At 39.7% G+C, this 12,082-nt stretch overlaps 2 protein-coding genes across 9 annotated transcripts in view; one reads left to right on the top strand and one right to left on the bottom strand.

Moving 5' to 3' along the window:
- The window catches only part of Soxn (SRY-box transcription factor soxNeuro), a 280,985-nt gene that overhangs the window by 23,767 nt on the left and 245,136 nt on the right, over window positions 1–12,082 (top strand). The window lies entirely within an intron of this gene.
- Window positions 4,201–7,668, bottom strand: LOC139816457 (uncharacterized). Of its 3 annotated transcripts, none has more exons than XM_071783963.1 (4): window positions 7,178–7,668; window positions 6,807–7,106; window positions 6,333–6,518; window positions 4,201–6,149 (listed from the first exon to the last, which is right to left on the bottom strand). In XM_071783963.1, exons 2-4 carry the CDS (start codon window positions 7,065–7,067, stop codon window positions 6,102–6,104), a joined length of 495 nt encoding a protein of 164 aa, XP_071640064.1. In that variant the 5' UTR covers window positions 7,068–7,106; window positions 7,178–7,668; the 3' UTR covers window positions 4,201–6,101. The 3 variants fall into 3 exon arrangements, with proteins under 3 accessions (XP_071640064.1, XP_071640066.1, XP_071640067.1); XM_071783965.1 differs by having other exon boundaries at window positions 6,807–7,122; window positions 7,295–7,668; XM_071783966.1 differs by having other exon boundaries at window positions 6,807–7,122; window positions 7,584–7,664.

Here is a 12,082-nt window from a genome sequence, read left to right as displayed (position 1 = left end):
AATAAAAAAACCATATGTTTCAAAAATCTTTATTTTCTTTTGAGCTTTGTTTGCTTCGGGTGAGGTCTGTATTCAACATGAAGTGAAAATCTGTTAGACATTTGTCGCAAATGTATATAGAAAATATGGACTAGGTACTTCGTTCAACGATTTAGCATCCTTCCGTGGGTATCTCGCTGGTGCGACTCGATGTGCGATTCAGCACTTCGCCGATTCACGGCTCCTCTTGAGAACGTTGTAGAAACGAAGGCGACGCTTACGAGGAGTTATAGAAGGAGAAAAGGGAAAGACGGAAGTTAGATGAGAAGAGAGAAAGAAAGAGAGGGAGAGAGAGGGGCTGAGAGCGCGAGAGAGACAGAGCGACGCGGAGCCGCGGCGGCGGCTGGACGTTTTATGCGCGCCGCGCAAAAGATGCCTTTGAATCCTTAATTCCCTTTGAAACTCTCATTCTGGGAGCAAAATGGCGAGAACGAGGCGTATTCTTCGGCTGAATGACGTATTGAGCGAGTTTTGTATGCCGTTGCGTCCGCGGACGGCTCATCCAGCGGCCCTATGGCCGCTTATATGCGTTATACGTATTACGTTCTCTCTTTTCTCTTTCCACATCGCGCAGTCACGACAAGAAACGTACGAGTCTGCACGTCCTTTTCTCTTTCTCGAGATTCTCTCTTCTCGCTTTTCGTTTTTCGGCAATATACCCTCGCGACAGAGAATGCTGCCAGTTCCGTAATTCAGGTTTCTCTTTCATCTCTTTCATATAGGTTGATAGCGTGCCACGTTATACGGGCTGTCCCTCAAAAGCTTCGTCTAAAAATGAAATTAGCGATTTTGCTCCTTTAAGCCATTCTGTTATCAGACGCAATAAAATCAGTTTGGAGTCGTTTCTTTGCGGAACTTTTTAATTTCGTAAGTAAGTCTTACTGTTATCTCATACTTTATTGAGGGTAAGATATGAAACAACAATAACAAGTTTTTTTTTTAAATTGCAACCCGCTTCGGGCGATAAACTGCATCGGTAAATGAGATTACTCTTGGATAATGGAAAGGATTACATTGACCCTTCCCCAAGGTCTCGTTCGCACAATCTTAGCTTCGCTTTATCGCCTCTAACAACTATCGCGTCATGATAATTTCCCGTTGAAATTGCCGGCAAATATCATGTGCATCCCAGAATTCCGGACGAGATTCACGTTAGGCCATCGATCGACTCCTCGCGGAAACTCGCGCGCTCGTCTAACGAGACATTCGGTAGTAGGATTCGACGACCACTGTCGCCGTCGCCGTCGCCAGGGCGGAGAAATCTCGCGACGTGTACGCTTCAAGAACTCGGCATTATCGGTCGGGTTTTCTCACGGATACAATTTCCCGACGCAATTTTCTTTTCAGTCGGCCCCGGCGAATCCAACGCGCGCGCGGGTTGGACCGTGGGTGGCAAATGGCAAAGAGAGAGAAAGAGATACGGTGACAAGGGGGTGTGCGGAAGGGTGCAGAAAGAGGCGGGGGAGGGGAGGAGGTGCGGCGCAGCCCATATTCGTGCATTGTGGCACGTTCCATCGCGTTCTCAACTGAACTGAACTCGACTCAACAGTGGAGGACACAATGGGCGGTATGAATAAGTATAACAGACAGACACCGGTACAGACAGACACAGGTAGCTCAGGCCGCAGTATGTGAATGAGGAACCCATTTGATAACACGCCTCCACAGCCACCCAGGTCCATTGTGTCGCTTCCTATTCAGCTGCTCTATGCCCTCTTCTCCTCCTATCCCCTCTTTGCCGTCCCTCTCTCTCTTTCTCTCTCCCTCTCTCGATCTCTCTGCTCTCAACCCCCTCCTCCCCGCCTCTGCCGGATTCACCTTGCTCTGCTGGTGATGTTACCCCTCTCGCTCGCTCGTTCTCGTTCCAATATCATCGCGGAGATCTTGTCCTATCTGTCCTGCACCTGTATTATGCACAGAGGAAAAAGGCAGACACGGATTCGCCGCGTGGATCCCTTCTCCTTCATTTCGATCGCGCGTTGGCTGCGTAGGATCGGATCGCGATGCGAGTGAATTAGAAACGCGATGCATCGTGCGAAAACCGCTCAGGACCGATGAATAACTTACGACACAACTTAATCTTTACTTGTTATTGTGTCCCAAAGGAGGTAGATATTCTCATCATAGGGATTATTCAGCGTTCGGCAAAGTAGAAGCTATAAACAAATTTTTTCATTTTGAAAAAAACGAAGGAACTTTATAAAAGATAATTAAATATAATATATAGATCTAATTATTTTATTTTACTATTTTGATATTATCTTATAAATTCAAAGTATCAATTTGTAGTATTTATAGTCAAAAATATCAAACTTTTACCCTTCTTTATCGTTGTTCTCTTCAATGGCACGCGTATGCGTCTTTAGCGGCGAAAGGGTTAAACCGACCCTGTCTGCGAAATAGGTATTACTAGCGAATGATCCTGGTCGCGTGGATGCTATAGAGACTATCCTGGGATCGCAGTCGTACGCATAGGTTATACATCGACAGCGAGAGAGAGAGTGAGAAAGAGAGAGGGGTGGAGGGAGGAGTACCGACCAACAACAATGAGGCAGAGACAAAGCCCAGGTACAATGCTGATGTTGAACTCGACTGATTTCGACGATTTTTGGCCTTTGCATGTGCATCGCGCGTTACTCGACAATGATTCCCGCATACGTAATCATCGCTATAGCCGCGGAACTCTGGTACCCTCGCTCGCGGCAGTGGCTCTCACCCGCGGCCTCTTTTTCTCCGGCTGGACCTCTTTTGAGAGCGTCTTCGATGCTCGAGTCCCGATAGAGAATCAGCGTGACACGGCGGTCCGTTTGTCGGCTCAAACTCTGGCGGCTCATTGAATAATAGTTGAGAGTCATAGGTGACTCATCTTCATTCGCGCAATTCGCTTTTCAGCCGTGTGTTTAAGCGACGATTATTGCATCGGCGTAAGTGGAGGTCAATCGGCAATCATGTATAGCTTAAAATCTATTTTTAGAACATTTGATCTTTATATAGGAAATGTGTGTATTGTGCGTGATTCTTAATATGAAAATTTAAGTTATTATCTAAAGTTACGAGGAAAAATGTCGATTTTTAGAGGAAATCAGTGTATGTGTAAGCAGCAGTATGTGTAAGAAATTCAGCTAATCAGGATCAACGTTAGCAGATGTCGGAATGACATTCAGACGTCCACGATCTCAAATGTCGATATGATTCATCATGGGTCGGAATTCGTTTCACGGTTCGATACCAATTCATCGTTATCAGGAGCATTTTAAATTTTTACAGTAATCTCGCACCGGATGAGTCGTACGTTATGTACAGAGTACTCTCAATTCGATTATTGAGCTCACCTATTCTGACGCCTATTAATTAAATCATTCAAAAGTAAAACATTGATTTTTACAATAATAAAAGTAATTATATTGTAAAAATATGATATTTATATTCTACACGAACAAGAATACGTGTCGATTTACACAATTCTCGCTGAATCAATGAATTAATTATCTCTCAATAAAATTTACATCAATTTGACAATTTTATTTTGCTCCTTATAAATATGTAAAGATATAAAATATTTTGTATATGTCCTATATAAGTAGATAAGTAGAAATGCACAAGCTATTCAGAATCGCTTTTGTTTGGTCTCCTGAAGCGTGAAGAAAATAAGCACACCTATTCTCTTCATGCATAGGCAGGCTCAAGTTAAGAGTGGGACTTTGCACAAAGAATTCCGCGATACACATCGCGAAACTGACGGCAATCTCTGGCCAGTCTCCGCGGTGCTTTTTCGACACTCGCAAAGGGTGGATTCCTGATCGATTGAGCACCGCTGACCGCACCTGAATAGATACATTGTGCCGAGGCGGCCTATTGACGGGCGATTGTTCCCTCAACAATAACAACAATATCTGAATAGTCGTCCTGCGCATCTCTCGCGCGTTGCACGCACCCACGCATCCGCGCGTGCACGCACGGACGGGGCGCTTCCACACGCGCGCGTGCACCGGTGTACACGCACGCGTGCAGTCTGATGAAAGGTTCTCGCACAGCCCGCGGAATACATGCAAGCAATATAAACGCACGTACCAGTGGATTTAGTAAATATCGAGGCCCGAAGGCGAAAAATCGGCGGACAGGAAGATTCGTTCTTAATTTTGATAATTAAATGAGAAATGATTTGGCATAATATTAGCATTTAATTTGTAATGATTATAATAAACAATGGACACATAACGCTCGTGTCTAAAATAAATCTCGTGCATCGCAGGAAAATTGGGCAAAAAATGCTGTTATATGTGAGAGATTGCTATTTTTATATAATTTCCTTACGGTAAAATATATCTCTTTCCTTTTAGCAATTTGTCCATTTTTTCCTGGATGCGTGTATACGCGTGTGCGTCGGTGAGAATCGGAGTAATGCGCGCGTGTTGTGCGGTCGCGAGCCTCGCGAGTGTGGTCTCTCTCGTTAGGGGTGTGAGTGTTTCGGGCAGGATTGTGGATCGAACCGGCCACACAGCGCCACGCCGGGTGTTACGCTCGAACTGAAACAATGCAGAAGCACGAGGGTCCGAGCGATCAACCCCCTTGTGCGGCTCGTGAAACGGCACTAATGCCTTTCGCGCGAATTTACGCGCTAATTCGCCGAGCGTTCATCTTCGGCCTGGCTCAAGTATCGCTACTGGAAGGTCCGCTGATGTTGCACCGCGGCGATATTGACATGCGAAATATTCTTAACTTGGGGATAGAGTTGCTCCATCTCGTTTTATAAAACGCTGAATATATGAGATTCAGCGGGTGAGAGAACGCTACATACCTAAGTTATTTCCATATTTCTCGCGAACATTTTTTAATATGATTTTATTTAATGTAAAAGCATAATTAATAACGCAATATTGGGATATATAAAATATTGTTTATCAATATTTATAAACAATGGTCAAGGTATATATGCAATGCCGTCGTAGAAATACGTATTTATATCCTACGAGCAGGTACTACATTACCGCGAAAATGTAAGGGTTGATTTTCGGTCGTTTATAGAAATTGCCGATCGTTCTTGATACTACCTGAAACGCAATACATCTACCGGTGTGTCACTTGATAACGATATTCTACGAAATGCAACGGCATTTGTTTATGGTTACTGTAAAAAAATAAAATGATAATTGTCGATGATAATGACAATCTTGACACTAGGATAGCGAGATGTATCTTTAAATTAATAAATTTGTGTAAAGAATACATAAAGAAAAGTCTTTGGGCGACATGTGACTTTTCGCACACACGCACGCACACTGCGAGTTGTAAGCCTACGGTCTTTTCTCTAGTTAAACGTTCAATCTGTTTTAGATCGTCATATCGTGCGTAAAAAATTCGATATTGTTCGATCTTTCGATGACAGTCACACGATACTCTATGCTCAGATAGTCTTATAAGGCGCCGATATCTTATTCGCGACATCGTTATTCGTCCGAAGTATAATTAGGTACATATATATGCGCTGTATAGTTGAAAATAGAAAAAAGATGTCGCAAGATGAGGTATATTTACATTCACTTTAGTAGATAATTAATTTTGCAAGATGAGGTACATTTACTTTAGTAGAGAATTAATTTTGTACTGTATCACAAAAATTGTAGAATTGTATATAATGACTAACAATAAGATTTAGACGTTAAATGAGTCCAAATTATTTTTATTTTGATGCAGAACTCATTAGCTGACATAATTTCACCACATCTTACGATATTGTAATTAGGAGAACTGATGGCCACTGCAGCCCGTATCCGGCAAGGGAACGCATATACCGCTTAAATAATTTAGATTCTAGATATCTCTTCCTAGACAAATTCATCAATACTAAATTAAATCACTAATTTACGCGAATATTTCAATTATTTCAATATTCACGTTTCTTATTGCGAATATAGGATCCCAACTTAGACATTAGATTTATATCTTCATACATTCCTCGATTTACGATACGTCTCCATCCGGCTGCCGCTTATCCAGTCTATCACATTTCAGTCGTCCATGACGTTGTTGTCGTCAATCGTTTCGTTACGTTTAAGTTGATATCAAAAGATAAACGATAGATCGGAAAACCCACATTCGTCGCAACGTTTCTGTAAGATACGATTTTAAACATTAGAATTGTGATTAAATTTTAATATTAAAATTGATTAGTTATATATACATTATATACTATATCTGATATTGTTTAAAAATTAATTGTATTAAATACTTTTATTCCGACAATATAAAAACATTATCGTGATTTTTTTATTATAAGACGTCATCATACGTACAGTTTCAGTTTTGGTAGGCGGCTGCTCGCGTAGTCGATGATACATCAGGCGATTAGTTATATAATCTGGAAGATTGTGTCGAGACAACGTTCGATCTCTCATTTGCCAGTCGAACGACGGTCTGATGTTCGCTCCCAAGTTCAATATATCGCGGTCTTCGTATATTATGCGTAATGGTGCACTTATCTGAAAGGAAATACTTTTAAATTTTTATCTTACATAGATGCATACTTGTGCTTAATATGGTTAAGATTATAAGCATAATGCTATATCCATAAAATTATCTATATCTTTAAAATTAAAAGATTTTCATATGCATATATTTATATAAGATGCTATAAATGTTATTTTTTTTATTAAGCCAAAGAAAAGTTTCTTTGATATTTCTCTCTCTTTCGATATGGCATTCCTACAGCTCCTTTTAATGTCGAGTTCTGAATTATTCGTGCGAACGCGAACGCTCGTAATGTTTACCTTCTCCTGGCTCTTCCACGGTGCTCTAGTGGGAGTCTCTGGTCGCGATGAGATCGGCGTTAATTCGACCGACGCCGATTCGGCGGACGTTGCGAGACTGCTGATGCCGCTGGACTCGCTTCCGGTACTTGGAGAAGTCCGCCCAGAATCGGACAAATTCCTCAAGTTCTGTTCGCGCTCAATATTAAGAAGCTTCAGGCTCAGTGTGGAAAAGCGCTCCGGGTCTAAACCGAATAACGGTAGCGCTAACGTCAATGCCATTTTTGCTCAGCGTTGTCCTCGATCTCTTCTTAGCGAATCCTTCGATCAAAACCGACTGTCACGATAATACTATGATTAGACGCGTGATATTTACAAGATCGATTATTTACAAAACTAATCCCCGCAGTTGGAGCGACCTCTGATCGGTGTTCTACACATTTTTTGTTCACATCAGCACTTTGCATGTATCCTGCTTTATAAATAGAGAGAAAAAAAAACGAACGTACTGAAATCAAGGAATTCTCAGCTTGTGCACTTCGCAAGTTTACTTTTTTGGTTTAAATCGCGTGGGGAACACTCGCGCGCGACATTTTCTGTCAGAAATAACGTATATTGGCAAAAGAATGTAATTTCAGAGTCCACATTGTACTTGTAGATGGATATTCGAGGGAGATTATTCTGTTCGAATAGAGTTATTATTACGATCTTAATTTTCTTGAGAATACGCGCATCGCGTTAAATCGAATACATTTTACTATTTCTTATAACAAGATTTCACTTTCGCGTCGATATTACCTGGATCGCAATAAAAGTAATAAGAGCCGCTTTAATAATAGAGCCGTTGCGAACCGTTACGACGTCAACCGACAACTGAAAGTGTGTCCTGCTTGTATATCCTGCCACACTGTTCACCTGTACATATAATCTTTTCGTATGAGCACTCGTGATGATAAACACGACCTTCTAATGTTTCGAATCGCGAGTGAGAAGCATTAATCCCGGTCATGCTATGCTGTATTTTATCGGAAAAAGTACTAAACGTTAAATAAATATTAAAAAGACGAAAAATCGATATAGGTTTTTCGTACAAAAGAGGGATTTAAAATGAATCAATAAGATAGATAAATCTTGCAAGACTGTTTCATAATTTACACATTTATAATTTGTTTAGAAAATTTGAAGAAGTTTTAATTTAAAATTAATTAATTTTGAAAAATATTAATAGAGTGAATTCAAGGTTCTTTGATATAAAATCGCATAGGTGGAATATATATAAGAAGATCAGTGAAAGCTCAGATCAAGCACTCCTTTACTTTTCTTCCTTTTGAAACTGTAATAGTTCTCTTATCGCTTATCTGACCATGTAGTGGCACTATTTTAACCCTGAGAAATCTCCTTTACCGACGAGGATGGTAAAGCCGTTTTCCATTGGTACAGTTTGCTGTATGGACCCATGGTACATGCAACGTTCCTCCCTTCAGCAAGGATGCTGGACATTTTGATCTACCAACGAAGTCTGCTTTGCCGACTGCAATTATTTTTTTCGTGTTACTTTTCCCACGTATAATAAGCGTTGCTAATTAACATTTACAAAACGATTTTACATACTTGCGATAACAACAACTTGTAATAATAACTGTTTTGATATCAAATATTATCCGGTTTTAATCGATACTTCTTACCATACGGCATGATGCCGGTAAATAATACTCAGGGTAACCGCGAGTCCTTGATGTCAAGCGTTCTTTTTGAAAGTTTGTTTTCTTGTAATACCGCTAGGATATCATTATATTGATCGTGTATTATTTAAATTTTCAGTTTTTATTATAATTTATCACCCTGATGCATAATTTGCATATAAATTTCTCTCTGACGTTATATTTTATCTCATCTTTTGACAGAAAGCAGACTGTAAAGATACGTTCGGTATAACGTGGTTTCGTATACTAGACCGAGCTTTCTCGCAAGCATTTGTTTAAACGTCGTATTCTTTATAAGGTGTATCAGAATACGTTTAAGTCAGATGGTCTGACGCTACTCAGGGATCGTCGTAAACCGAGATGATGGATGCTTTATATGTGCTGCGGGTGAAAACGGATTCATCGTTCCAGAATTTACGGCCAAGTTTTCATTCATCGTTCTTTCAGCTATCTCGTTCTCACAGGCTCCAGTACATGTCACTCCTAAGTGGTTATGAAGGATAGTCGCCACACATCGTTAAGGATCGAAGACTATCAATTAATAGTTATGTTATTGCGCTTACGCTCCTTTCTCTGTCTATTCTGATGATATGCAATATGATCATCTATAATGATAAGATAGATTGATAGAAGATAATGATAGTGATAGAAGAGAAGAAAGTTGTGTCCCTGTGAAGGGGGAGTGAATTTGATGTGTGGTCAAGTTTTCAGATAATATTTATTCCATCACACAATTCCTCATGAATAAGAAATAGAAGAGCGGGATATCTTCTCCAACACAGGGATTTCCTTCTTCGTGATATTGCTAATGTAGATATAATGACTGTAATTACGCACTATAAAGCACATGCGTGTATGTGTATTATATATATATGTATATATATATAGGGTCAAAGAGGGGGAGTAAAATAATGGCAAAACTCTCCCAAAAAGACTCTCAGGAAGAAGAAGAACCACGATGATTGAAAGATGAAATCGTACGTTGGTTTATCTATATTGGATTGCCCTCTCTAAGAGAGGAGGGAGCAGTATTCATCTAATTATCCTCTAGAGTAGAATATGTGATGTTGCATAGAAGAAGGGGAAGAATTAAGTTAATAACTCTAGGAAACGGGAAAGAAATACTCTGACAACAAGGACTCCAATTTTAGTATATGTACTGCCGAAGCAAGTACAGTGGCGATATCATCGTAACGATTGTACCCAATGAAGTTCTGCAGAGGTGCGATTGTTGCTAGTTGAAAACAAGGACTTAAGATGTATGAAGATTCAAGGCGAAACTTCCCGGAACACCCCTCAAGAGAATTCTCTTGGAATAGAGCGGAGCCAAAGCTAGCATCTCTCTCTCGTAATATGCTAGGATGAGGCCGATGATGAGTGAGTTTCACACAGGAGGAAAGTGTTGAAAAGCGACAAGGATGATTTTCGGAAATTTAATGGGCCCAGCTGAATATATCCTATGTCGATTAATAATAAGTAACAGGCATGCACCACCTTCACCGAATGTAATACGAATGGACGTCGGCTATTTATATAGCGAAGAAACGGGAAAATTCTATACATCTCTCTTACGATTCTTAATCGAGTGCGATTTGAACTGAATTGACTGAGTGTTCATGGGATTCTTTGTGAACGTGATTTGGTTGAAGGAGTATGAGGATGGACTGCTTGAAATCAGTTGAGGTTTCTTGCGAACTGTAGTAGCACCGTGGACCATCATTTTGCACCGGAATACAAAATAAAATTTTTTGTATTCCATATCTTGAGTGATTTGCAAGAAATAGTTTAAAGTTTATTTTTTAAAATAAACTTGGTTAATATATAATGATGATACAATAAATACATATATATATATTTGTATTTAAACTTGCTGCTGTGTATTTAAACTTTAAACTGTGTATGGCATGTCTAACAAAATATATAGCTGGTGAATATTACTTTTGTCGCGAACGATGTTCGTTGAAATTTTTCTGAGTTAGCAAAGTCTAGTTAGTAAGTAATATTACAATTATTTTAATCAATATTCAAAATGATCTTTTTATTAAAAATGATTTATTATAAATATTTAAATAAATATTGTATAGAATATATATGTATACACGGTGAAAAAATTAATGCGTATTAGAATAAAAAATAGTATATATTTATTTTTATATGCGTTATTAATTTTTTCGCTATGTATACATATTTATGTGTCCTGGAAAATATTTAATTAAATAATAGAACATATATTAAAATGCACCTGTGTGACATTATTCTGGAGCTTTTGGTATGGTTCTGAAGGAGTACATTTAATACCTTCTGTATACTAGAATTCTATGTTACCGACGTACGAGTTCTGATTTCGAATATCGTGGTATGCCGCCAGAGAGCTCTAGTTGATACATTCAACCCTTTCGAAAGGGTTCAAGGCCTTTTCATAAAAAGATTGGTAGGGGTAGGGTTTTGCTTTGAAACTTTGTACTGATAAATGCAAATAATTAAATCTAAATCACATATACATACATATACACATGTAATCAAGATCTTTTTATTTGTCTCACATATAGATACATGTTATATACACATATATCATATTATTTATATAAGGACTTTAAGCTAAATAAAATCTTTAGTAATAATGTAGCATAGTTTATGTATCAGTAATACTTTATCAGTATTTTATATATACTTTATCAAGATTTTATATATGTATATTTTATTTTCTAAAACTTTTTATTACATGATTTCGTAATGACTTAATGATTTAATTGTAAAATTCTATAATAAGATCAAAATGCATTCATAATCATGATTTTATTTATGCGGATATTAAAGAAATATAAATAGAATATATAACGGTTAGTTATTCAATTATATTTTCGTTAAAGAAATATATTTCGGAGATTCTGGAAAGAAAATTCATCGTTCGTTTTATTGTATACATCCAGCTACAGAGTGCAAATTATACGCCGTACTTGTTTCTTGGGTACGTTGTCAGATATTTCTGCGTTGTCAAGTATCTGGTGTATATACCGGGCGGACGTTACGCACGGCATCACATCGCGTCGCATTGCATCGCATCGCGTCGCATCGCATCGCATCGCGCGACCCATCCGGTGGCCCTAGCAACGCACATGCGCCCTTCTTGGACTCTCGCCTCTCTGGTTTCTCTCTCCGGATGGTTGGGGATTGGCCCGGAGTAACACCCCCTTATAATGGGTTCACCCGTCCGCGTCGAGTGCTAGAGAGAAAGAGAGAAAGCTGGAAGGAGAGAGAAAGAGAAAGAGAGAGATAGAGAGAGAAAGGAAGGGAGAGAGAAAGGGAAAGATAAACAGAGATGGGTAAAACGAGGGAGACTGAGGGAGAGATGTAATTCCGTAGTAGCGAGAGAGGAGCGAGAGAATCGGACGAGAGCGAGAGACAGGCGGCTGCGAGGGCCGCGCGCGAGAGGGATGAGGGCAACGGAAGCCATATTGATTTCCCTATGTTTCCCCGTGTTGTTACTATAGCGCCCGGCGAGGGTGCGAGTAGTAGGCAGGTACTACCCTCCTCGACAGCCACCCCGTTCTTCTAACTGTCGGTTGTCCGGCGAGAGAGACTGTGCTGTACCAC

This window comes from Temnothorax longispinosus, chromosome 7, assembly GCF_030848805.1.
Source record: "Temnothorax longispinosus isolate EJ_2023e chromosome 7, Tlon_JGU_v1, whole genome shotgun sequence".
NCBI lineage: Eukaryota > Metazoa > Arthropoda > Insecta > Hymenoptera > Formicidae > Temnothorax > Temnothorax longispinosus.
This window is presented reverse-complemented; position numbering and strand designations above follow the sequence as displayed.